Below are 26,233 nucleotides of genomic sequence, written 5' to 3' on the forward strand. Positions count from 1 at the left end.
AAACAGCAACGCACTAACTTACCAATGTAGACCTTATCTCGTTGCAATAAAGTTTACGAATGGTGAGTTAATACACAGATGGTTCGTTTCGATAGCACATCGATAGCATGCCAAGTTTCTCGCGGCCGCGTCCCTCAACTACGCTAGTGGGAGGGACGATAGCAGCAACAGTGGCACGAACTAAGAGCTGAAAGTGACTTTATCGTATAGAGAATACGGCTGCTTTTTCAACAGAGCTGCGCTGCGATTATATACAATTGACACGGCTTATAGTAGTCGCAATACCAAGAGGCGACTGAAGTTTTAATGCCATCTCATTCAATAGCGCTGGGTCTGAACAAGCATGAAAGTGATAGCAATAAGACTTCATTCGCCAATTGGTATCGCGACTAGTATAGTGTCACCAATTTGTATGTAAATGTAGCGTAGTTCTGTCAAAAAGGAGCTTAAAGATCGTTTTCAGCACTTCGCCCGGGTACCTTTTGTTGCCGTGTGTAACGGCTCCGCGAAAACGCTAGCGCTAACGTTTGGCGCGAGGCACGCAACGGAATTTGGATTATGTCGAATTTGATACAAAATAAACAATCGTGTTGTACTAATCGTCCAATATGGACATTTTAACGCTTTTCGAAGTAGATCGAAAAGTCTCAAGTTAGAAATTGACAGACGAGAATTTCAATCAGAATTATGGGTTAACATGGGAAGCGATTAAATTGATTTTATTGCCATAATTAGCTTAGTCAATAGTCTATCATATATCTAGAAATAACGCCTTACACAAAAAATAAAATAAATAATTCTTTCAAACTAAATTGGCATGTGGTTCCGTCCATGTCCGTTGCGCGCTCGCGTGTGCGTGCGTCTTACCTTGTAAGTATCCCTTCACCGAATTAGCAAGAGCATTGGACACACAATCGTCAAGCGGACGTATAATAAGTACTAACGAGCGCCTACCTGCGCTTGCTGTCGGCGCGGGCCGACCCACCCTCTGTCAACAGTAAGCAACTCTTTATATTAACACAATTTTTATAATTATCATAAAGCCCCGTCTCTATATTGCGCGGCAAACCGTCGAACATTGGCTCGCGCGGCAGCGCGCGCAATGGATACCGGGCCGCGCGAGCCAACTCGATGCGCCTGGTATCCATTGCGCGCGGCTGCCGCGCGAGCCAATGTTCGATGGTTTGCCGCGCGATATGGAGACGAGCCATAAGACCCTACTCGCTTGGCTTGTCGGCTATGGAATGTTAAGTGAAGCGTTATGTATTGTATTGCCAAGTTAGATTGCTTTAAGTTTGTGGACGATAGGTCCGCTTTGGAACTATGAATCATGCTAAATGATTGAAGTTATTCAGAAAAATTGAATTGTTTTATTTTAACTTCCATAGTTCATCAACAACAACTGTCGCAGAGTGGAGGTTGATAAAGATTTAATATTGACGTGATTTCGGACGGTTTGCTTAAATTAGGTGAAATTTTGCAATCGAATAAGAAATAGTGAAGTATCAGCTATGATAGTATTGTATAGTATAATTTAAAACTACCCTCCATTCCGCATCAGTTGGTATATAGCTCGGCCACGGATTGCCTTAACATTTAATAGTATAGGTAACGGGAAACTATATAGAGCGTATTGTGGTTTGGGCGTTCAGTTGTTAATAAAGTAAAACTTCTATAGATGTGAATATTGAGTCGCGCTAGAAGCCAAGTCACTGTACAACTTTGATATTTAAATTAGGATTTGTCTTTACGACAAACTGGATCTGAACTTATTTTGGGTGTTTTTTTTTAAATTCAGAATCGTTAGATACTTGAGATACAGACCTAGGTATTCTGATTAAACACCAAAAAAATTTAAAAATAGAACATCACCGTATTTCGACTTCAACTGCAAGGCTCACAGACCGCATAAAAGAACAGAGTAACACTCAAACCCAACCGCAACACGCCCGCCCTAGCCAGACGAGAATACACACTATGTTCAGCCAGCGAGTCGATCGGGGCGCCGCTATCGGAACCGGTGCTGCATCATCATCCCCGGCACGCCGCCCGGGAACATGGCGCCCATGGGCATCATGCCGCCCATGCCTCCCATGCCGCCCATGCCGCCCATGCCTCCCATGCCGCCCATGCCTCCCATGCCGGGCAACAGCATCCCCTGCATCCCTGCGCAAAAAGAACACGTTGTAAAGGATTGCGATGCAGGCGCGCTATAGCATAGCCCCGGGGTAGCAGAGAAAAGGGAACCCTTGGAATTTGAAAGGTAAATGCGCGTCGCCTAATGTATGTATCGTTATGTAGTGATCTTGTTTGATGAAATTTGTGTTTACAGTGCGATTTATTTTGAATAAATCAAACCGGTTAGAAAGTTGATCGATCAATCAATGTAATGTTGGTTACTAGAAAACTGGACTTAAAATTGGATTCAGATAACCATTACAATAAGGACTATCATTGTCAAGTTAAACAATAATTTCCTTAGGGCACCGCGCCTAGGGGGCAAAATCTCTACTATGGTCTACTACCATGGTCTAGAATTGCTTAGAACATCAAAATATCTTAATCCGGCACTGGTAACTATCAAAAAAGAAGTATTATATTTAATTAGGTACATCCACCAGTCTTACCACAAAACCTTGAAACAAATAAAAAACGTATAGTATAATAATGTAAAGTGACACGGCCTTTCTCGGCTGCCCCGGCAATATGCTTTAGCAACAGGGGACCTAGGTCCAACACACGGCGGTGCCGTTGTGACTGTTAACAATCGCCTGCCGCCGGACTAGCCGGACCACCACCGTACATCCATGTGCCGACGCCACTGTTCAAACCAAACATACTGATTTTGTAATTAAATTGTAGCTTTTTGAAACGAAATGAGCATTAAATCGTGTTTACTGGTGTTTTACTACATACTTTGAATAAATGTCAATGCTCGTGACCCACAGGTCAAGTTTAACGTGAACTAAGAACACTAAATAAGCTATGTATTTACAATGAGATTTTTTGGAAAATTTTGCGCTAAAAACGAAAATAAATGACGATTTATTTGCCCACTTTAGTTTCTTTTCAAGCTATGGAATAATTTTAAGTTAAGGTATAATGTATTTTTAGTTTGAACGGAAGCAACCGATTGCGCGTCACTCGTCGCGTCGGACATTCGCGGTGTGTATAGGGTTGCCACCGACATCGTTATGATCACGACAAGTGTATACATGTAACTTAAAACATAAATTAGTTAGCCCGTTTGTTGAGCTTTGTTTGACAATACCTGGTTCCACGGGGAGCTGTTCACTGGTTTAATTTATTAGTTCCCAAACGCCCTCAAAAGGTGGCAACCCTAATATCGAAAGATGGGGTCAGTTCGTTAAGATGTAAGGTAGAGTTGTAATGTCGGGGCCCTGCGCCGGACACACGTACCGTACCGAGGTCACATGTATGCACTTAGTGTGGCGACTGATAGGTGCAGTAAGCAAAGGAACACAGGTAGGTAGGATAAATAATTCACATGAAAAATCACACTTCCAAAAATACTCGGCGATATAACTGTATCCTTCATGCATGTTCCGGTGCGATCGATACGGAGCTCGTAGATCCAACTCAGCCAACGACTATCATCGGTTCATGCACATTTTAAAGCTTCAAACTACTGTACGTAAATATAATATTAGTGTACCCACCCGTAAACCGACAAAATTCACATATCTTATGACACTACTAGAAAATCGAGACAGTAATAAGATAGAGCTACTACATTAAGCAAATCCATTAAGGAATGTGAAGAAAATTACCGCTCGGTTCATTCCGTCCCTCGGTTGTGCGAATGGCACATCAAAATCAAGGTTATACTCGGCAGTGGTATATCTAGGCTAGCCGGTTAGGTGTATCTACAGGGCTCGTTGGCTATCTCACTAACAAAACGAGACCTTATATCGATGGAAAATACAAATCATAATTAATACTAAGACATTTATTTCATAAAAAAACATTCAGTCCATTTCCACGCTTTTACATGATGAGCAGACTACCATAGTCAGTTATATCTAGTGCTAACCTACAATCGGAACAAAATGCGATCGTAAAGGAGACTTTAAGCCCCGTCTCCATATCGCGCGGCAAACTATCGAACATTGGCTCGCAAACTATCGAGCCAATGTTCGATAGTTTGCCGCGCGATATGGAGACGGGGCTTTACATGTATCTATACAAAAATACTCTCGGAATATCTTGCAACACTTATTTGTATTTTGGAATGTGAGAATGCCATGTGTGCCTAGCATATAACGTGAAATAGTCTTATGCTCTTAGGCTCTTAATACAAACAACTCAATAGTAACATTTGGACCGATCATTACTTACAAGTTAATCTTTTGAACTTACATTATCGTAATAATGTGCCTCAACAATAAACTTATAGCTAAGTCTACACTGGTCTATAATAACAACGCAAAATCGTAGCGTTAATTAATGAAATAAAGATTGTAACAGTTTCAAGTAAAAACTTACAAAATAATATCGAAATACAAAGTTCATAAGAGAATTTGCTATGTCGATATGTTAAGATAACTTTAACATTATGTATCAAAACATCGGAACGCGTCCTTTTGGTTTTTAATCATTAGCTAAACAAATGAGCGTTTACCGATTTTAACTGTAAGTTTTAGTGAATTCCATTTTATTGTAATGTTTGATTTATAAACGTTTAGTTTAGCATATGAGTCAAAAATATTATGCAACAGTGTTAAGAGATTAACCGTTACTTTATACAAATTAAAAAATATGTATCTTAAGACGATAAAATATGTATCTATTTCATGGTCAATATTTTCTCATACCATACATACGGAAAAAAAAACATTACAATACTAATACTCATATTTGCAAAGTTTGATTAAACGTTTCAATATTTTTTAACAGTTAGTTCATTTAATTTCGCCAACAATTCTTAAAAAGATGCGATTGGACTACTCCGCTTAAAAAACAACAATTAAATGTTTCGTTACACATTTAAATCGAATGAAAATTGAAAAATCACAATGCGCTTACCGCGTAAAACCATGTAGGGTCATTAGATGATCTCAATTATCTGATATAAAATGGTTGGGCGGCAAAACGCGCGTTTATCGCGTAAAACGACCGCGCGCTTAAATCGGTAAACGCCCTACCGGTACTGCTGCATATAGTATTGCATGTGTGTGTGTCGGTACTGACCGGGCTGCAGCGGGCGCACCAGGTTGAACTGCGGCAGCGGCAGCACGCCCATGACGGGCGGCATGGACACGGGCACGCCCACGCGCACGGGCTGCTGCAGCACGTGCACGGGCTGCATCATGGGCCGCCGCATGGCCTGCTGCGCCTGCGCCGCCGCCGCCGCCTGCTGCCGCGCCGCCGCCGCCACCGCCGCGTTCATGTGCGCCTGCACCTGGGGCACATTGTACACTTTAAACACGGGGAAAACTATTATTATTATATGTGAATGCATGCAAACCTTAAAGCTGATAAGTGCTAAGTCCACTTGTGTTTTGTAGTCTACGAAAGTGTTCTAGTTAGTTTTTAAGTTTTTATCGAGGGTGCCCTGATCACTGACTCGGGTAAACTGTTCCACACTTTCACTACGCGGTTAGATAAGAAGTGTCGTCTGGGGTTGCTACTACTATCCTCTATATAGTGTCCAGCGAACACCGGCCCTGTCTCAATGTAAATTGTTTTCATTCTTATCACTATATTCAGTATCGATAATAAATCACACTATACTAGAGTCCACCTAAATTAACTTTACATCGATTTAGCAGCAACAATGTGTGGCCGCGCCACCATAAACGTCATACTTTCACAAGAACTTGATGTTTATTTTGTGCTAGTGTGTATACACTGTCGCTTGCACGCAAAATAGGCACAATGGATGTCGATTTGCGGAAAAATGCCCAGAAGCACTAACTAACTAACACTGTCGCTTGCCAAGTCATTGCAGTTAGCTTATACAGTCTAAGTTCGTCAGAGTATCTTAACATGCATACCTTAGCCTGCCTAGTGTGGGGTGTAACCAGAGCCGATGTCAGTTGGTGGGGCTCTTCGGGCTTGAGTTGGGGGCACAGATCTCCTCCAGGTAGCTTAGAATCTAGAGAATTATCGAAGTGTCTTACCATGTTTACCTCAACCTGGCTAGTGCGGGGTGTGAACAGGATAAGGTGGGTTGGTGGGTGCTCTTTGCGCTTGGGCTGGTATTTGACGTGGTGGGCACAGATCTCCTCCAGGTAGCTTAGAATCTAGAGGATTGTCGGAGTGTCTTACCATGCTTACCTCAGCCTGGCTAGTGTGGGGTGTGACCTAGACCAGGTAGGTTGGTGGGTGCTCTTTGCGCTTGGGCTGGTATTTGATGTGGTGGGCACGGAGCTCCTCCAGGTAACTTGGAATCTAGGGAATTGTCGGAGTGTCTTACCATGCTTACCTCAACCTGGCTAGTGCGGGGTGTGAACAGGATATGGTGGGTTGGTGGGTGCTCTTTGCGCTTGGGCTGGTATTTGACGTGGTGGGCACAGATCTCCTCCAGGTAGCTTAGAATCTAGAGAATTGTCGGACTGTCTTACCATGCTTACCTCAGCCTGGCTAGTGCGGGGTGTGACCTAGACCAGGTAGGTTGGTGGGTGCTCTTCGGGCTTGAGCTGGTATTTGACTTGGCAGGCACGGATCTCTAACAGGAGAACTATTGTAGAGGGTAGTCTGCGTGTCTTACCATGCTTACCTCAGCCTGGCTGGTGGCGCCGCTCCTGCGGCTTGGGCCGGTAGCGGGGCTGGCGCGCGCGGATCTCCTGCAGTTAGCTTAGATTGTAGAGGGTTGCTGCGTGTCTTACCATGCTTACCTCAGCCTGGCTAGTGCAGGGTGTGACTAGGGCCGGCGTGGGTCTCCTCAGACTCAAGCCGGTACTTGACTTGGCGGGCACGGATCTCTAACAGGAGAACTGCTTAGATTGTAGAGGGTAGTCTGCGTGTCTTACCATGCTTACCTCAGCCTGGCTGGTGCTGGGTGTGACCAGGGCCGGCGTGGGTCTCCTCAGACTCAAGCTGGTACTTGACTTGGCGGGCACGGATCTCCTGCAGTTATAGATTGTAGTCTGCGTGTCTTACCATGCTTACCTCAGCCTGGCTGGTGCTGGGCGTGACCATGGCGGGCGCGGGCTGGTGGCGCCGCTCCTGCGGCTTGGGCCGGTAGCGGGGCTGGCGCGCGCGGATCTCCTGCAGTTAGCTTAGATTGTAGAGGGTTGCTGCGTGTCTTACCATGCTTACCTCAGCCTGGCTGGTGCTGGGCGTGACCATGGCGGGCGCGGGCTGGTGGCGCCGCTCCTGCGGCTTGGGCCGGTAGCGGGGCTGGCGGGCCCGGATCTCCTGCAGTTAGCTTAGATTGTAGAGGGTTGCTGCGTGTCTTACCATGCTTACCTCAGCCTGGCTAGTGCGGGGTGTGACCTAGACCAGGTAGGTTGGTGGGTGCTCTTCGGGCTTGAGCTGGTATTTGACTTGGCGGGCACGGATCTCCTGCAGTTAGCTTAGATTGTAGAGGGTAGTCTGCGTGTCTTACCATGCTTACCTCAGCCTGGCTGGTGCTGGGCGTGACCATGGCGGGCGCGGGCTGGTGGCGCCGCTCCTGCGGCTTGGGCCGGTAGCGGGGCTGGCGGGCCCGGATCTCCTGCAGTTAGCTTAGATTGTAGAGGGTAGTCTGCGTATCTTACCATGCTTACCTCTGGCTAGTGCGGGGTGTGACCAGGGCCGGCGTGGGTCTCCTCAGACTCAAGCCGGTACTTGACTTGGCGGGCACGGATCTCCTGCAGTTAGCTTAGATTGTAGAGGGTAGTCTGCGTGTCTTACCATGCTTACCTCAGCCTGGCTGGTGCTGGGCGTGACCATGGCGGGCGCGGGCTGGTGGCGCCGCTCCTGCGGCTTGGGCCGGTAGCGGGGCTGGCGCGCGCGGATCTCCTCGAGCGACACGTCCTCGGGCGGGTGGATGATCTTGGAGGCGGCGCCGGTGGCGGTGACGAGCGGGCACGCGTTGGCGGCGGGGGGCTTCACGTCGCCGTTCTCCTTCGGGTCGTGGGAGGCCGAGGTGGTCGGCGGGGCGCTTATCGTCGCGTTGCTGCAATGTTACAGGGACATTTATACTTGGTCAACCAGATCTTGACAGTAGAAAAAGGCGGCAAATTTGAAAAATGTAGGCGCGAAGGGATATCGTCCCATAGAAAATTTGAATTTCGCGCCTTTTTTTACTGACAAGATTTGGTTGACCAGCTATATTATTATTATCTTTTTTTTTTTTTTGAAACAAACAGTCTCGTAATGCTACATTGGATACAATAGCATTTAGTAATATTGTAGACTTACAGTTTCCTTAATTGGATTATATAAACCTGAACATTAAAATATGAAAATACATAAGAATTATGAATTATCTATATAAATCAAACATACTTAAACGTATTATACTGTATTAATGAACAGTGCCAGAAAACTTGAAAGTTAACAATTATAATTATTATCAAGCACATTAAAGCATATTGGTGCCGAGGAACGATATTTCGTCATAGACACTAAATTAATAACATAATATTTCGTTTCAGCATGGGAATTTAACTCACATTTATAGACGGGTCTAACGCGAAATTTATTCAATTACCTTTATATACCGACGTTTCGACACAGGTTTCACTGGTCATGGACCCGTCTATAAATGTGAGCTAATATGTGTTCAAAACGCGAAGGTTTTAAATATTATATGGGAATTTAAGTTTAAATTTTCAATTTGTTTATCCACTAATTTCCTTGGATATATTATTGTCAGTGTTTCGAAATCGTGATGATATTTTTGGTCGTACTGTAGACTTCTCGAGACCTTCGAATCGACCGAAAATCTCATCCAAATGTAAAAATACTGTCAAAAATAAGTCTAATAAAAATGTCAAGCGTTCGAAACGCCCGTGACACTAAAGCCCGGTATCTATTGCCGAGCCGAGCCGGCCGCGCGAGCCAATGTTCGATAGCTTGCCGCGCGATATGGAGACGGAGCTTAAGCCTATCACGCCTGTAATGCGTGGCGAGGCAGTATTATGACAATGACAATGAATTCCAGCTAAATAACATAAACTGTAAGTATGGTGTTTACCTGTAAGCAGGGAAAGTAGGCTTGCTGGGCGTGGAGACCGCCACGCTCGCCGCGGGGAACAGCGGCCGCATGCCGGGCATCATCATTCTGCAACACGACATACTTAGTTTAATCATCTTTCTAAAATATATATAGTGTGTCAAAGGACTGTCCCATTTCAAACATAGAGAGAATCATACTATCTTTGTCTTACACTAGTACTAGCACCCAAAAGAAAAGGATGAGTATAGTTTTTTTGGTTCCTATTTACTGACAAATTGGTTTGACCATCTATAGATAGGGGTTTTTTTCACGATCACTCAAAAGGGAAGCAATTTGTTGATAAGGCAAGGAAGGTTAACAAATTGAGTCCCACGAGCGCGATATAGAGTCAGCAGAATAGTCACTAATAGGTCCCACAGACGAGATTTAATGCCAAATGTATGAAAAGTGTATAACCCATGGAACAGACGTTTTTGACATTTAAAAAAGTGCTGGGACTCGAGGGCCTCAAAGGGTAATTTCTTCTCATTTTTGATTTAAATCATGTAGTGATGTAGTCTCTCTGTTGTTTTCTGTGACAAGCAAAATAGCAAAACAAAATGTTTCCATTATTCTCATCGAATTTAACTGAGCCTTAAGCCCTAAAAAATGTCCTAAAAGATACAGAAATTATATATTCTATAAAAAAATAGGAATGGACTAATATGTTAGGTGTTTTAAAGGATAAATTGATAGACGCCAAACAAGAATGATGATTGGAATAAAGGTTTTACGCATAAATCAGCATTAGTTCAGTATTAGAATCAAACGGTTACAAAAAAACAGGCAGTTTGTATAAGTTATTCTATGGTTTACGATAGGCGCTAGTGCTGCACTGGAGTTACTGTTATAGGTAAAAGTTATTGATGACAAACAATAGCAAACAACTTTTTATGACCAGTCGCATACTAAAGCAACATGCCAGGGTTTAAATATTTTTCCAAATTGATATTACAATAATGATTTAACGTTTTCTGTTAACAATTATTCTACTTTTTCACTAGGAGCAATAGTTTATATTTATCGAAGTAAAACTATAATTTTTTTGTTACATACACAAAAATTTTTTGTGTTGAGGATATACCAATTTTTATTTGGTGCTAATATTTTCATCGGGTGAAAACTGATGTTGGTTTTCTAGTGAATAATAATGAAGTATACATAATTTACTTATAATACATTAATTGCTACCAAACACATTAAAAACCAATTTATTAATTAGGGAACAAAATGAAACGTATTAGTGAGTTATGGGGTTCAAACAGTGCATACCTTAAAAACTTCTGGGTGTCATGTTCAAATATAGTCATGGGTCTAAAATAGAAAGAATAACTGTAATTCTGCAGGTCATAGGGTCGGAATGACCCAGTTGATGTTACATAATGTATAATATAGCAAATTTTCTTCAATATCAGTAATATTTTAGTATAAATAAATAAATATTTTAGCACAATTTTACACAAATTGAATAACTCCTACAGTAAGCTCAATAAGGCTTGTGTTGTGGGTACTTAGACAACAATATACATAGTATATAATTACTTGAATACATAGAAAAGCGGACCCTGGCACTAGGTCGGGAAAACGCTAGGTCGAAGAAGATTGAAAACACCCATGACCTAGGAACAAATTGTGCTCATCATTAGTATATGCCCCATTGGGATCCAAACCCCATCAGCCACATCTATCTATCTATTTAGCCCTTTTGTTCTGAGTTAGAGTATGTCTCTAAGCTCAGTGTGCCGCTTGGCAAAAGCCTCCTCTAGCTCTTTCCATTGGGGTCTGTCGTGGGCCACTCTTCTCCATTTCGGGCCCGCTGTGAGATTGAGTTCATCCTCCCATCTTGTTCGAGGTTTCCTCAGCCACATAGGCACGGTAATAAACTGCTAATTAGGCCAGGCAGGTTGTCAAATCAACCATTTAAGCTTCCTATCTCACTTTCCTATCCTACCTCTTTCCTACCTCTTGCACCAAATGATCATCCATTTGACACTTCATTCTTATAATATATGAAGTAGCCGTTATGTAAAAATGTTTGTAGACCTTTTTTTCAAGTATAGCACATTAATTTATTCAAAAATGTGATATTTAAGTAATAAAAATAAGGTAAAAACATATTTCTTTAATTAAGCCCAATCAAAACAGACTTGAAGGAACTGTCATAGCGACCATCACTTGGTGCGAGAGGTAGTACTTTTACTAAGAAACCTCACCTAGCCTGTGCCTGCATGAAGGGAGGCATCATCGGATTCATCTGCATGTGTCCAGGGTACATTCCGGGCATGCCAGGTCCCATCGGGGTGGGCAGGATACCCGGGGTCACTGCTGAAGGTCCTGCACCTAACTGTAAACATATATTTGAGGTTGTTACTGGACCGGATATCTGTGTAAGATAATTCTAATCTTAAGCAAAATCAGTTTTATTATTAATTGAAATTTAAATAACACAACAGTGGCGGCGCGTCCATAAAAGCCGATTTCCATCAGATTGCCTATTTTTGGACGTTTGAGCAGAGTTGTAAAGGAAATATGTAAGCCAAAAAAGCCCCGCCTTGCCTATGTATATGTTTGACGCGCTGCCACTGCTAGGTAAATATAATTTATTACATTATTTATGTTTTGTTATGATTCAGAAAGCACTCTCATCATATTATTTAATAGCATAGTCTGTGTTATGGATAAATACCTATCTTTGATGGAAAGAAAACTGTTCAAAGGTGAAATAAAGAAAATATTAGGTATTATTATAAAAAGAGAACTCACTAAAGCGGGAGTAGCTTTTTTCTTTGCAGCAGGCTCGTCATCTTCACTGTCGGACCCTTTGCCTCCACCTAAACACAATTCAGATAATAAAGAAACAAACTTACAAATATCCCGGCAAAAACTTAAAAGTGGTGTAACAACAAACTTCAAAGGTGGTTAGTTTGCCGGAAAACACTAAATTTAACTACACACCGAGAAACACCTAATAGCTACTGTGTCCTGAACTTAGTATAAAATTGAATAAAATGAAATGTACATACAGATGGATCCAAAAGACCAACTGTCCAAGTCGAAAATAAATCTTTTATACCTGATTTCTGCTTCTCATGCTCCCTTATATCTTCAGGTGGAATACCTTCCATACCATAAATTTCTATTTCTATATTTGACCTATTTGGTAACGAATTTGGTACTTTGTCTATGGCTTCCTTGTGGACCTGTAAGAAAAATAAAAGAAGGTAGGTCATGGCTATTTTAGATATTAGTAATGTGATAATGTAATTATCCAAGGGATCATGGCGGATATTTACGTACTGTTATGGGGGCAGAATTAGTGCGTATGGCGCGCCAAAATACCACAAGCTAATAACAGAGTTAAAAGAGTACTGGCGCATTGACCGTGGGCGGATGGCCGCCCGCCAACTCCGCGTAGGGCTGACGTACCTGCATGCAGTGTATAGACAAGCCCGGACCCGTATATAATTTCTTATGACAAATGTGACATTTGAAATGCTTCGCTTTCTGGTGTTGAATCAAAATCTTTTCGTCGTCGAACTCCCTGTTGCAATACCTGACTGAACGCTAAGGAAATCATGTATAAATATCGCCGCATTGCTAATTGACCCATTTTGCTAGGTCGGCTTCGCTATTCAATATGTTGAATATTTTAAAAGGATACCAGCACCATGGTTTAGATGCCTTCTTCTTCTTCCTGCCCATTTTCACGAGTCACAGACACTTAAAAACTAAATAAATTAACAATAATTAAGTATATTATTAAACTTAACAGCTAGCTATCACAGATTACTTTATTTAAACACGCTTGCGATAAGGCTGTAACTATAATTTTAACACAATATGCGACGCACTTTACAGCAACGCAAACGAAGCTATGCAAAATGGCGGATTCAATTTCAATTCACCCAGGGCTGCCAGTACATAATTTTTGATTATACGATCCCTGTACCTGGAATTATACGAAATTCGAGTGCATTATACGAGAACACAATTTAAAAAAACATCGATTAATAAAAAAAATCGATATTGTAAAAACTGGGGTCTTACCGCGAAGACCGAAATTCGAAAATTGCGGGGGTCTTTCTCTTTTACTCCAATGAAGGCGTAATAAGAGTGACAGAGAGGGACGCCCGCAATTTGCTATCTTCGATTTTTGCAATTATAGCCCTGACGTACGGTTCCATTAAATTGTATAACAGTATTGACACACTGTTTTTTGAAGTAATGTCAGTAGTTTGTCATCGGTGTTTTTTTTTCGTATCCAATTATACCGGTTGACCACTTATACGTAATAGATACGAAAAAAATTCCATTATACGAATTTCGTATCCAATTCTACGATCGGGCAGCCCTGAATTCACCACAGACACAGACAGTGAAAGACCATAGACAACCTTAAGCTTTTGTTAAAGAACTCGTATCGGGAATAATTTCTGTACAGCCAAAATGTAAAAATATTTTATAAAAATATTATAAAAAATAATTTACAGCCACGACAAAAAGGATATTCTAAAGCAAGTCTCAAGCAAAGCTCTAAAGGCACATAATAAATAAAATATTTCATAGTAAAGAATGGTAGTTTCACTCGGGCAAACAAATCGGAAAGCACGTTGCTAATATATTTTAGTCAGGAACTTTATTAATTCAATTGGGGCAATGGCGCGCAAACTTTTACCAGTTTCGCTTTTTGGGTGAAGAGGTAACGGACAGACAGACGGACATACAGACAGAGTTACTTTCGTATTTATAATATTAAGTAGGGATGATTTGACACATGGCACTTCCTCACCTAGCCTTTTTTTAATGATCATTTTTTAATTGATTGGTACGTCGACCGTGGCAACGGGCCGGCAAACCAGCAAACGTTCCGCCTGATGGTGGGCTTAATTACGTTTTATTTAATTAACTATAATCACTGCTGATAGGTTAAGGAGGGGGGTCTCTTGACTAAACAGTAGTCATAAAAATAGGTACCTATCCTACCTACAATCAGACACATGTACTTAACTACTTACCTATACCTAAAGGTATTACGGCAGAAGTTCTAACTCAGGCCTTGCAAGGAAACGGGTGATTTACTACTATGCTATGTGTAATATATATAAGTAAGTATACTACTTGGTTGCCCAAATCTTAGTGTCTGATCTGATGATTTACTTAAGCCTTGATGGCTTCATCCAAAACGTATAATAACTACCTACATTCTGCATCATTAAGTATGTGTCATCGTAAATATCCTTTTTATACAACTTATTATATCTAGGTGTGTCATCCTACATATAAATTCGTATAAGATAGGATATGCTGCGGAGGCACGGCAGGCAAAGTGCTTAAGTCGTATTTGGTCAAGGCTTAACGGGATATCAGTTTTATCATCTGTCACGTCAAACCACAGACTAAATAACCGGTATCAACGTTCACGCGGGCATGAGAACCATGAAGCGTGGGCGTGCAGCCATACATCCAGCTGATTGGCCAAAAGTCAAGATGCCACATCATCATGCAAAGTGTCGTTGGAGCATAGGATTACGTTTATCATGTTTTCAAGTGCTGGAAGTGTCTGATATGAGACGTAACGTTACTAGTACTTATTGCTAGTTTATCTCATTAAATAAAGAGTTAAATCTCTATGAATATGATCGCTAAGTTCAAAATTCTATGACTATTCAGGATTATTGCGCAATAATTAAGACATCAATTACTTCAGTGTGGTATGCCGTGGGCAGGGCAGCTAATCGCATTCTCAGGAGGAAATAATAAATGGAATATCCTATAAAAATAAAGTTTAGAGTTATATACCTACACCATGTATCGGCAGTGAACAAACTTCACCACAGGTTATGGGCCCAGCACGGTATATAGGTAGGTAATGAAATAGTGTAATGACAAGAGCAACACAATAAAATAATGGAGATTGAATATAAAGCAAATTTTTGAGTGGATGTACCTAGGTAATTTACGCGTCGGGGGCGTCATGGCGGAATGTTCGCGACCCCATACGGTAATGCGGGTGAAGTCGATGTGGGTTTAGTGGGTAGGACGTCTCCCCCTTTTCTCGCTAAGAGAAAGGAATGGGAGATGGGAGTCCCACATAACCCCCGACAGGGGGTATGCATAAAAGCATTAGGTACCACATCCGTAAAAAAAAGGTAATTTACCCGTAAGTAACTGATAAGTTAAATAGTTCATAATATTCTTGCGAAGAAGCCAGCTGGATATATAATATTAAGAGGGTAAGTAAGCTAAGTTACTAAGGCAATGTACTTGTGGCAGTTCTATGATTTCCGGACAGTTTTTTTGAGATGTGAATATTTCGCTTATATCATACACTGTTTATAATTGTCGGGTTTACAAATGTACACTGATAAAGTCAATATGAGCTTGTTGTTTGCTGAGGGCCTACCGCGAACCATGTTCGACGTGTTGCCTCTCTGTCGCACTTGTAAATTTGTACGTAAGTGTGACAGGGAGGCAACACGTCGAACGTGGTTCGCGGTAGGCCCTCTGATCCAACATTGTTTGCAGTTTACTTAGCGCGGATTCTCGCTATCAATCCGCTTGTTGTTGTTTAATGTTTAATACTCAATTAACGGAAGAGTACTTCATACATATTCCAAGAAAATTTACAAGATTAACTTACATGCCACTCTTTTGGTGCAATAGGCAGGGCCGTCTTAAACTACGCTGGGGCCCCTGGGAACAAGAATTTGGGGCCCTTTTGGAAAGTAAAGAAAGCTGATTAAACTAACATTTTTCAACTATGATCTTCTATTTATTATGGGTAATCAAATATACTGTTACTGTCTGCCCTTGGGGGCCCCCGGGGAATGGGGGCCCTGGGCACGAGCCCCGTGTGCCCTTATGGTAAAGACGGTACTGGCAATAGGTAACAATTAGGTACTTTGGTATGAAACTTTTCAACACAAGATGGAGTTCTAAGGTAACAAACATACAAAAAATACTGTCGAATTGATAACCTCCTCTTTTTAGGGTTCCGTACCCCAAAGGGTAAAAAACGGGACCCTATTACTAAGACTTCGCTGTCCGTCCGTCTGTCCGTCCGTCCGTCTGTCACCAGGCTGTATCTCATGAACCGCGATAGCTAGACAGTTGAAATTTTCACAAATGATGTATCTGTAATGATGTTGCCGCTATAACAACAAATACTAAAAATAAAATAAAATAAATATTTAAGGGAGGCTCCCAAACAACAAACACGATTTTTTTGCTCTATTTTTTGTTGAGGGTGCGGAACCCTATCCGTGCGCGAGTCCGACTCGCACTTGGCCGGTTTTTTTAAGTCGGTCAAATAGAGTTGATTAGGTAGGTAGGTAGGTAATTAGGTATATATGTATTGGTAAGTATACATTTAGGTACCTAATCGAGGGAACTCTCTTCGCATTACACTCCGATACTTATGATTTAATAAGTGATGCTGATGACCGGGAATCGAACCAGCAGTTTCTTTGTTACTAAAGCACTTGACCTACAGCTACCTACTGGTTTAGTTCGATCTATGGTTTAACAAAGAACTGATTAATATTCAAGTTTTGCTTCGTAATTGCGTGATGTGTATTATCATAATTCCTGAAGTGGTTGAAATGTAGGTACAATGTATGGTAAGTTTTGCTGCTTAAATATATAGATCCTATCAGCAAGGAAAAACTAAATATGTACCTACATAATATAAGTTTAAGTGTCATATTCAGGCATCCCTACTTAATATTATAAATACTAAAGCAACTCTGTCTGTCTGTTGTCTGTACTTAGTAATAGTACTTAATAGGTAGGGGAAACTGGGGAGGGTTGATCACCCCTTTTGTTTTTAGCATACATTTTCTTAACTATTTTTAGTATTGAAAAACTTTATAGACCATACGACTCAGAATTTATCTCTTCATTAATAGTTTGAATTAGAACAGATTTGTGCAATAAATTAGATCATTATTTAATGAAAACCCATACTGTTGACTTTTACCATGTGTCCCCTATGTAAGGGAGACTTGTTTACCCCTGGTCGGGAGCCTTGATCCTAGGGGGATCAAGTGACCCTGGTTCTTGGGACACATGGTAAACATATTTTTACCATGTCTCCCCATACCAGATTCTCATTGATTATATAACTCGGATCGCTATTAGCAATGCATCTATAATTTGTAAAATACACAGCAAACATATATATATTGCATCTTCCATGCTTTGAAGTTGTATTTCCGGTAATCAGATGTCTAAGCCGAAGGGATCAAGTCTTCCAGATTTGGGGACACTTGGTAAAAAGATTTTAAGTGGCAATGTCATATTTCGAGGGTAGTATCTACATTAATTTATTCACTTTATCTACAGAAAATTAATATATGAAGATATCAAACACATATTAATCCATAATCTTATACTTTTAAAAAACAATGTAATCGTATTATCCATAAAACAACATGCAATAGGGAATCAATTTTTGTACAAAAAAAAAAACAAAAATCTAAGTTATTAACATAAAATTTCTTGTAACAAGCTAATTTTTTTAAAGTTCTTATGAAGGTATTTTTAGCGTCAGATACCTACAGCAATTTTAATTGTTTTACCCATTACTGGTCGTTATTGTTTACTATAATAAATAAGTTTAGAAATTTACTGCTCACGTTTCGAGGACGGTGTTTGTGCTGCATAATCCTAAAATCCTTTCTATGGACCGTCGGTTCTATAGTACATAAGGTCGGAAAGCCATTGAAATAGCATTTCATCCATAAAAACAAATATCGCCGGTTGAAAACCAAATATCGTTATAAGTGTTTTTTGTCGACCGAGTAACATCCCCTGTGTGTAAAACGTTTAACTTGATAAAAAAAGACCAAGTACGGGTAGTTCGTAAAATGTTGATGTCAACTTTAGTCAGTCTTTTCAAAGGCCACGGGGATAATTCCGTTTTCGGAGTCGATTGTATAATTAAAAACTGAATTATACGCCATTAAATTCCGTTTTAATAAACAATAATGAGTCAAAAACCTTGAAAGTTTAAATCAATGTTTCTCGATCAGGTCGTACTTTCGCGGCATGATTTACTAAAGAAAAGAAAATATTTATGATAGGTCTATGAATCATTTTGTAAGTAAATTTATTACAATGTATACTTGATCGCTTTGGGGGTGACATGATCCCGGAATCATATCTCCCCTGAAGAAAAAGACAAAGTCTCCCCATACATAGTAAGATTACAAAACGTGCCGTACTCGAAACATATGTTCGCGTATATCAATGTAATCCAAGTTAATCATCACTTCAATAAACAACAAATAAAATAAGCACACTCACTAACATCATTTCCATCTCATATTATAAAATAAATCCAGTTAAAGCTTACCGAAAATTGAATATAGTACGCAGAAAATCTTTCACCGTCCGCCATTTTTGAACCACTGACTTTTCCGATACAGTGCCATGACAGAACGTGAAGTTAGGTACGAATGAATGAGTGTTACCAGCGCAAACAATTGTATCTCGTTTGGTTTGATTAAAAATGAAGTTTACCAAGTGTCCCCTAGGGATCGACCCTCCCCACCCTCACCTACCTATGCAGAAAGTTTGAGACCCGGGGAAGAACAATAGGATAAGTAGAGTAGTTCTCATCATCATTCACCGCGTCAGACAGACAGACAGACAGAGCTACTTTAATAGCATTTATAATATTATTAGGGGTATGGTTGCGTTACCTACCACAGATGTGCGAGGATGCGTAGCGAGATATGTGTTTGTTAAGAACTAATAGAAAATTATCCACTAGACCTGCACTAAGCGAGAATAGGTAAATGAAGTGGTTCTATAAATACCGGTTTCCGATCCCTGGTTCTAATATATTGGTTCAAACACATTCCTCGCTCTCGATACGCATTCTCACACATCTCGGGTGGAAACGCAGCCTAAGAGTACCTAATATATGCATCGTCCTTTTTATAGCTAACCGTTTGGCATATTCAACCTTTATATAGTATACCTATTACACCCGAGAATTATACCTATCTTTTCACTGACGCCTTCTGACAATCGACTTACGTCACCATTTGTCAAATGAGCTCCCTTCGTTCGTTCGTGTTATATGTTACATATTGTTAAGTATTAATGCTACATGTATTTATGTAGTGTTTAGTTGTGTAGGGTGTGTATTTAGTGTGATATGTGAGCTAGAAAGCTGCCGCAGACAACGGGGGAGGAAGGCGATAGGCCTTCGAACAGCGGGAGCCAAGACCGGGCACCAAGTAAGTAATCTATACCAATACCTATTACTTTCAGCTTATTTTAATTTAGTTAGGTTTAGTTTATAAGTTTTGATGCAATATTTATGTTTATTTGTTCCTAAATAAAAGTACTGAAGGTATACATTTAATTGTGGGGAAGACAAAGAGATATACATTTTTTGTTTGGTAAGACGACCGTTATAGGGCAAGAATTCTCAGATTCTGTCAATGTCAGAAAAAAAGAGTTTGCTCCTATTCTGTTCTCCCGACGTTCTGTTAAGTGGAGTGGAGTAACGAAAGCGTTAAAAGCGACGAGAGAGCTTGTAGGCGGTCTTTTCTTATAGACGCTTTTTTCTACATTGACCTTACTAAGTTTACAGTCCCCTTAATTTCGTATTCACAAACTGTAGGTCAGCATCGACATCTAATTCACACAACTTCTTTATACCCAAAGAATCATGAATACCGTCAACAAAGAACATTAACGACGAAACCAAAATAACTTGAGCTGCGATTTGTATGCAATTATTTGTCGTTGAAGATCACTATTATTTCGCACGCAAGGATTTAAGGGGGCAGATACAAAGAGACGCCCGCCTTTGACCATTTTGAATGGTTGGATATATGTATGAACCGGTTTTTATTACGCTTCCGGATGGAGTACAGTGCTACTAAGATGACTGATATTAATAAGTACAGTTATCTGCAATAAAATTTTGCTCTAAAAGTTCAACGTAAAATATTATACCTATCACAATGTTTTGCAGCCTATTATGAACGTAATGACAATATTTCCACGCATGTTTGAGTAAAAATCTATAACAATCTTATTTATTGAGCCATAAGTATTGTTATAATATATTTTAGCACGTCTTTGTTCAAGATATTATTACAGGTGACTGTGCGTTACTAGCTACTAGCTACATGTTTTCATTATAAAGTGGGAGATACGAGGGGTAAAATAGGTACTTGACGACTTGTTTTCACTTCTACACATGTAAAAACTACGTAGGCATGCCTCGTTTCGTGGGTTCTGCTGAATTTGGCCGTACAAACCTGACAACAGGTATTTATGGCTTAATCCTGAAAATGTTCTCTTCCTAAAGTTTTAACTCTAGAACCAATTTCTGCATCTATATAACTTTACAGAACTGGACAAAGTGGCCATATGTTATGGTCTCTATAGGTATCCGACCGATTTTTTGCAAAACAGTTTTTAAGAAGTCTCATCTGTATAAGGTCTCCGCTCTAATTTAATCGTTAAATTTCAAAATAGTGGTCACACATGCTCGTCATATCGGGATTCATTATTCAAAGATTTCGAATCTGCCTCTAGTTAGGGTTCCATTTTCAAATGAGATTCTCGTTACGAGACACGTTTCAGTTTCGTAGTGAGTAATGTAAAACCAGTTCCCAGGGTGTCCCAAATTCGGGAGTGGACTTTTCTTTGCTTGTAAGTCTTGTAACTAAGCACGGGGAACGCGTGTCTTGAATATTAAATTAGGTAGGTATATATAGATAGTGTGTGAAACATAGTGTATGTTTTGACTGATATTCATGAGTTACTAACGTTTCAACGTTTAAATAATTTATTTAGTATGCGAAAGTTTTAGTTGTACGTTGTAAAACTTCAGGCAGATGTTATAATTATTTATACTTTCCTTTTTAAATATTGACTTGTATAATCGTAATGCATATTAATTTAAATATGTATATATACTTACATATTTTTGTATTTAGGACCTTGAAATTTGAATCAGGTAGGTATATGAATGAATACTCTCCAGGTCTTCACTAAAAAACTTTCTAAGGAAGTGAAAATAGGGTTTGATATGTAAATAGTTACTTATATATATACGCGGACGAAGTTGCGAGCGGAGGCTAGTTATGTATTTTATATTTCAATCGAAAAATGACATAGGTATTTCTTTTCACTCTACAGATGAAAAAGCGCGAGTTATAATTTAATTTAAGCAAAATCGGTTGCCTTATTGCTAATTGCTACTTGAAATCTAGACACGTGATATAGTAACGGCACCAGTCATGGGACATTTAAGAGGAAATTTGGAGTATTTGTGATATTTCCCTGATACATGTAAAAGTTCTACCGCTTAGCTTGTTAAAAGATGAATATCCTATCCTTCTTTCATGTTTCAGGCGTGTTGTATCAAAGATACTGCAGTTAGTTTCCACATAATTAATAAATTAAAAGTATGTTTTTTTTCTCCAGTCATGGACACCAAAGCTCCAGTAATGGAACCCCGGTAATGGACGTGGATCCAGTAATGGGCCCCCTATAATGGGCATACCCTATCAGTATAAGATATTGGAATAGGGAATAAGTTTTTGGCAAAAAACTAGTTATTAGTCATTTTTGTCACCCGATTGCATTGTCATCCGATTTGCATACGTATCCAAAATTTCAACTCAATCGGAAATCCGAAAGTGGCTCAAATGCCATTTCCAAGATTTGAACCACACTAATACAGGGTGGATTTTCTTTTTGGGTCAGTGAGGGCATAGAGAAAAAAATACATAGAGTGCTCACTCCATACATCAGTTCGGACTATTAATTTCAGTGTCTACATCTAGCGTCGAGTAGCGGAACTATCAGTACTGCTACTTGACAATAGATGTAGCACCGACCGGAAAGTCTTATGCTGTTGAGATAAGACTTTCCGGTCGGTGCTACATCTATTGTCAAGTAGCAGTACTGATAGTTCCGCTACTCGATGCTAGATGCTAATAGTCTTTTTGGTACTAAAACTGATGTATGGAGTGAGCACTCTATGTATTTTTTTCTCTATGGTGAGGGCAGCTACCAGATCCCGTGCTGCTACGAGAAAACGGTCTTAGAAGACCTTCCCTCGATTTCAAATTAATGAAGATTGGCTTTTACAGATTTTGGAAAAAACATACAGGGTGCGAGGAAAAGGTAATTTTTGACAAACTTTTTTTTTGATGCCAATCGATCCCATTCCTATTGAGGATCAAAAGCTTGTATGGAACAAAAAAAATTCCGGCTAGAAAAGCCACAAATCGAGGAAAACATTTCCCATACAATTTGTATGAAAATGAAAACTTATATTTTTCACATGCTATTTTTGTATGCCAATCGATTCCATTCCTATCCAGTATCAATAGTTTTTTTGGGGTCAATGGAAAAAGTTTTTATTAATTTGTGGCTTTTTAGTACATTATCGTAAGTTGACCCCAAAGAAACTATTGATACTAGATAAGAATGGAATCAATTGTCATAGAAAAATAGCATGTGAAAAATAAAAGTTTTGATTTTCATACAAATTGTATGGGAAAAGTTTTCCTCGATTTGTGGCTTTTCTAGCCGGAATTTTTTTTTAGCTCCATACAAGCTTTTGATCCTCAATAGGAATGGGATCGATTGGCATCAAAAAAAAGATTGTCAAAAATTACCTTTTTCTCGCACCCTGTATGTTTTTTCCAAAATCTGTAAAAGCCAATCTTCATTAATTTGAAATCGAGGGAAGGTTTTCTAAGACCGTTTTCTCGTCGCAGCACGGAATCTGGTAGCTGCCCTCACTGACCCAAAAAGAAAATCCACCCTGTATACAAACTAACAGGGCAAGTTAAATAAAATTTTGTAAAAACGATATTAATTTATCCGAAGTCCGAGAAGACCTCCTGACATAGTTCGTACGAGTAACTACATTATACTTCTGTATTGTTTAAACATGAAATTACGCCATGGCAAGCATCATTATGTAAATTATCCCATCATAGGAGGTATGCAGTTTTACAGCTCCTATAATGGGATTGGGCAAAATACTACTATTTTTTATACATCTCTAGAGTCACAACATAATGTGTTGTATACCTTATCTCATGGTAAATGCAATTAACAAAACACATTCTAGTTTACACCAAGTAATAATTAATTACAATTTAATATATGAACTCACCTCTCTTAGCGAAGTTGTTAAGAATTCTTACTGGTTATTTTTTCCAGTGACACGACAACTTTTGGGTTGGCGCCAATTTCTTAAAAATTAACCGAAATTAATAAAAAGTCAAACTTAAACAGCTCTATGACTCTTATTTATGGTAAAATATTGCCAGTGTTTATAAACTACTTTTACATACTTATTTTAGAGGATTTGTGGTTTTATGTCCCATTACCGGTTCCACGTCCATTATAGGGTCCATTACGTTACCTAGTGTGTCCGGCCATGTTAAAAAAAAGTCGTTCTTGAAACTGTGTTTAACTATTGTTTTCTGTCACAACTATAGTTCTCATAGACAGGTGTTCAAAAGAACCCTCAATTAGTATTCAGCGCTGGCCACTTAAGTATAATTGCAAATGTCATTGTAATTAAGTGATTAACACGTTACCGACGTTAAGCAGGTCTTTTTACTTTTTCCTACAATCTCTGCTGGCCTTTAGACTCGTGCGCAAGCTCATAATAGTAAAAGTGTTTGGATGCGGACAGGATTTGTTCTGTGAGCATCATTATTATTATAGATATAACGGGTAATTATTAGGATTTGTGAGTATTGTATGTTGACTACGAAAGTAGAATATGTAGAATTTTAGAAAAAGCTGTTATATTGTCTCTAATCTCTAAATCTCTCTAAAAATTTAGGCTTTAATTAACCGTTACACATAAAATAACAAAACGTACAAATGCCAATTAAAAAACCGGCCTAGTGCGAGTCGGACTCGCGCACGGAGGGTTCCGCACCATCAACAAAAAATAGTGCAAAACAAGTAAAAAAACGGTCACCCATCCAAGTACTGACCCCGCCCGACGTTGCTTAACTTCGGTCAAAAATCACGTTTGTTGTATGGGAGCCCCACTTAAATCTTTATTTTATTCTGGTTTTAGTATTTGTTGTTATAGCGGCAACAGAAATACATCATCTGTGAAAATTTCAACTGTCTAGCTATCACGGTTCGTGAGATACAGCCTGGTGACAGACGGACGGACGGACGGACGGACAGCGGAGTCTTAGTAATAGGGTCCCGTTTTTACCCTTTGGGTACGGAACCCTAAAAAAAAACTTACAGTGAAAATCATATTTGTACGTATGTATTTAGACATTAAAAGAATGCTTATTCTAACATTCCCCGTCATTTAAGTAGGTAGTTAGCCTTAGGTACCTACGCTGAGCCTCGACAATTATCTTGTTTTTGGTTTGCAAAAATATTAACATTATACAAAGCATCATTCAACTTAGGTTTTATACTTAAACATATTTTGGTAATTATAATAATAGATACCAGCTGCTGCTTATCTTTTAGTGTAGAAACCTTAAAAAATGCCTATCGGCTTACACTGACTTTACATCATTTTTCTTTCTAAAGCGCACTGTAAACAATGGTTACTAAATATGTACGTCGTCGGTATGTTATGTATTTGTCGTAAACTTTCGCTAATTAGTGGAAGTCTTCAATCTCAAGAATGGCTAGCCACTTAGCGGAGTTAAACAGTCAAGTACCTGGTAAAATGTACTAACACTACTAACAACAACAATTTGACCATCGGTGGAACTTATATCTGTCATGCAGTAATGTGTGGATGATGGTACTGTAGGAGCTATCATGGTTATGATAAGCTGAAGATAAATGCGTACTTATTACTTGTAATTATATACTGCACTGCACTTGCATTGTTATACTAAACAGAGATCTTGAAAAACAAGTCAAACGAAAGTAACTCGTAAAGGCATAAAGGTGTCTTGTTTTGCAATCAATTATCGTCACTTAGGTATACCTATGATCAATGGGGGAATGAGGCTTATTACGGCTTACGCATCTGTTAAACACTTGTAATAATTTAAGTGAAACTAAACAACTGAAAAACTAAGCATAATATATTAATTCCAAAATAATTTACAATAGGTACATATTTTTCCCCTTTTTTATCAGCGGAATAAAAAAAAAGTACTTTAAATATTGCGTAAGTATCATGCGCCAATGTTATCAATAGCAGGTAAGTTTACATGTCCGTACAATTTTCAAATTTGTAGGTAGACGTGATAAGTAGGGTGTGTAGGTGACAAATGTTGATCCACTTGTCATACTCGCACGTGCAATAATTGTCGAGCCGGCTCAGTTAAAACCACCTCTTGTCCATTGTACCGCGACAGTCGACCGTACTACCTTCGCGGGCGAAGTACGCCACCACACGGCCGAACAACTTCACAATACGCGCGGAAAAAATCGTAAACAAAAACTAACCAACTAAATGGTTCAACTACCAATAAAAAATATAGGTCAAAAATAGAACAGCCTATATGGAGCGCGCGCTGTAGTTCGAATCTTTAAAAGTGCGCGGTTTTTAAGTTTAGTTTTTTTTTAGTTTAATTTTGCAGTGAAAATGGGTTTGAAGCCGGAAGATGATAAGAGGCCGAGCAAGATGGCGATTATGGATGATGTTTCGGATACACCACGTAAGTTTTTCACAGTTTTCTTTTTTTTTCGCATAAACGTCAACTTACACGACTAGAGTTAGACCAAGAAAAGTCTGCAGCGATTTTGATAGCCCACGCAGTGCAAATGTTATTTTAAACGTCAAACTTCTATGAAATTATGACGTATAAATAACACTTGCACTTGACTTGCACTGCGTGGGCTATCAAAATCGATGCAGACTTTTCTTGGTCGAACTCTACCTGTTTTTTGAGGGAATTAAAAAAAAAACTTTATTAAAATATTTTTTTTTTATAGATGGTCAACCAAATCTTGTCAGTAAAAAAAGGCGCGAAATTCAAATTTTCTATGGGGCGATATCCCTTCGCGCCTTGGAGGACATAATCAAACGGAGACGCCATGTCTGTAATTTTTCTGTACAAAACAGTC

The 26,233-nt window shown here is 39.6% G+C and overlaps 2 protein-coding genes across 4 annotated transcripts in view; one reads left to right on the forward strand and one right to left on the reverse strand.

Annotated features, from left to right (window-relative positions):
- Positions 1–796: 796 nt before the first annotated feature.
- On the reverse strand, positions 797–13,062 carry LOC134652837 (BUB3-interacting and GLEBS motif-containing protein ZNF207). Of its 3 annotated transcripts, none has more exons than XM_063508026.1 (10): positions 12,831–13,062; positions 12,596–12,722; positions 12,243–12,369; positions 11,933–12,000; positions 11,383–11,513; positions 9,149–9,235; positions 7,866–8,125; positions 5,212–5,439; positions 1,977–2,166; positions 797–988 (listed from the first exon to the last, which is right to left on the reverse strand). In XM_063508026.1, the coding sequence occupies exons 1-9, from the start codon at positions 12,869–12,871 to the stop codon at positions 2,009–2,011; spliced, it is 1,227 nt and encodes a 408-aa protein (XP_063364096.1). In that variant the 5' UTR covers positions 12,872–13,062; the 3' UTR covers positions 797–988; positions 1,977–2,008. The 3 variants fall into 3 exon arrangements, 1 of the variants encoding a protein (XP_063364096.1); XR_010097211.1 differs by lacking the exons at positions 797–988; positions 1,977–2,166; positions 5,212–5,439 and adding exons at positions 7,167–7,365; positions 7,513–7,733; positions 10,442–10,483 and having other exon boundaries at positions 7,870–8,125; XR_010097212.1 differs by lacking the exons at positions 797–988; positions 1,977–2,166; positions 5,212–5,439 and adding exons at positions 7,167–7,365; positions 7,513–7,733 and having other exon boundaries at positions 7,870–8,125.
- Positions 13,063–25,454: 12,392 nt separating this feature from the next.
- LOC134652819 (putative inorganic phosphate cotransporter) overlaps positions 25,455–26,233 on the forward strand; it is a 103,508-nt gene continuing 102,729 nt past the window's right edge. The window contains exon 1 of the mRNA XM_063507998.1: positions 25,455–25,824. Within this exon, the coding sequence (XP_063364068.1) occupies positions 25,752–25,824 (73 nt within the window). The 5' untranslated portion in view covers positions 25,455–25,751. The remainder of the gene's footprint in view (positions 25,825–26,233) is intronic.

This window comes from Cydia amplana, chromosome 12, assembly GCF_948474715.1.
Source record: "Cydia amplana chromosome 12, ilCydAmpl1.1, whole genome shotgun sequence".
Classification (NCBI taxonomy): Eukaryota; Metazoa; Arthropoda; class Insecta; order Lepidoptera; family Tortricidae; genus Cydia; species Cydia amplana.

Bases quoted from the DNA above. Each gene is read 5' to 3' on its own strand.
- LOC134652837 (XM_063508026.1), bottom strand. From the start codon at position 12,871: ATGGGCAGGAAGAAGAAGAAGGCATCTAAACCATGGTGCTG. The intron at 5,440-7,865 runs GCATGGTAAGAC...CCGTGTTTAAAG, and splicing joins CACCAGCCAGGCTGAGGTAA to TGTACAATGTGCCCCAGGTG. The intron at 2,167-5,211 runs GTCAGTACCGAC...CTTTTTGCGCAG, and splicing joins GGTGCGCCCGCTGCAGCCCG to GGATGCAGGGGATGCTGTTG.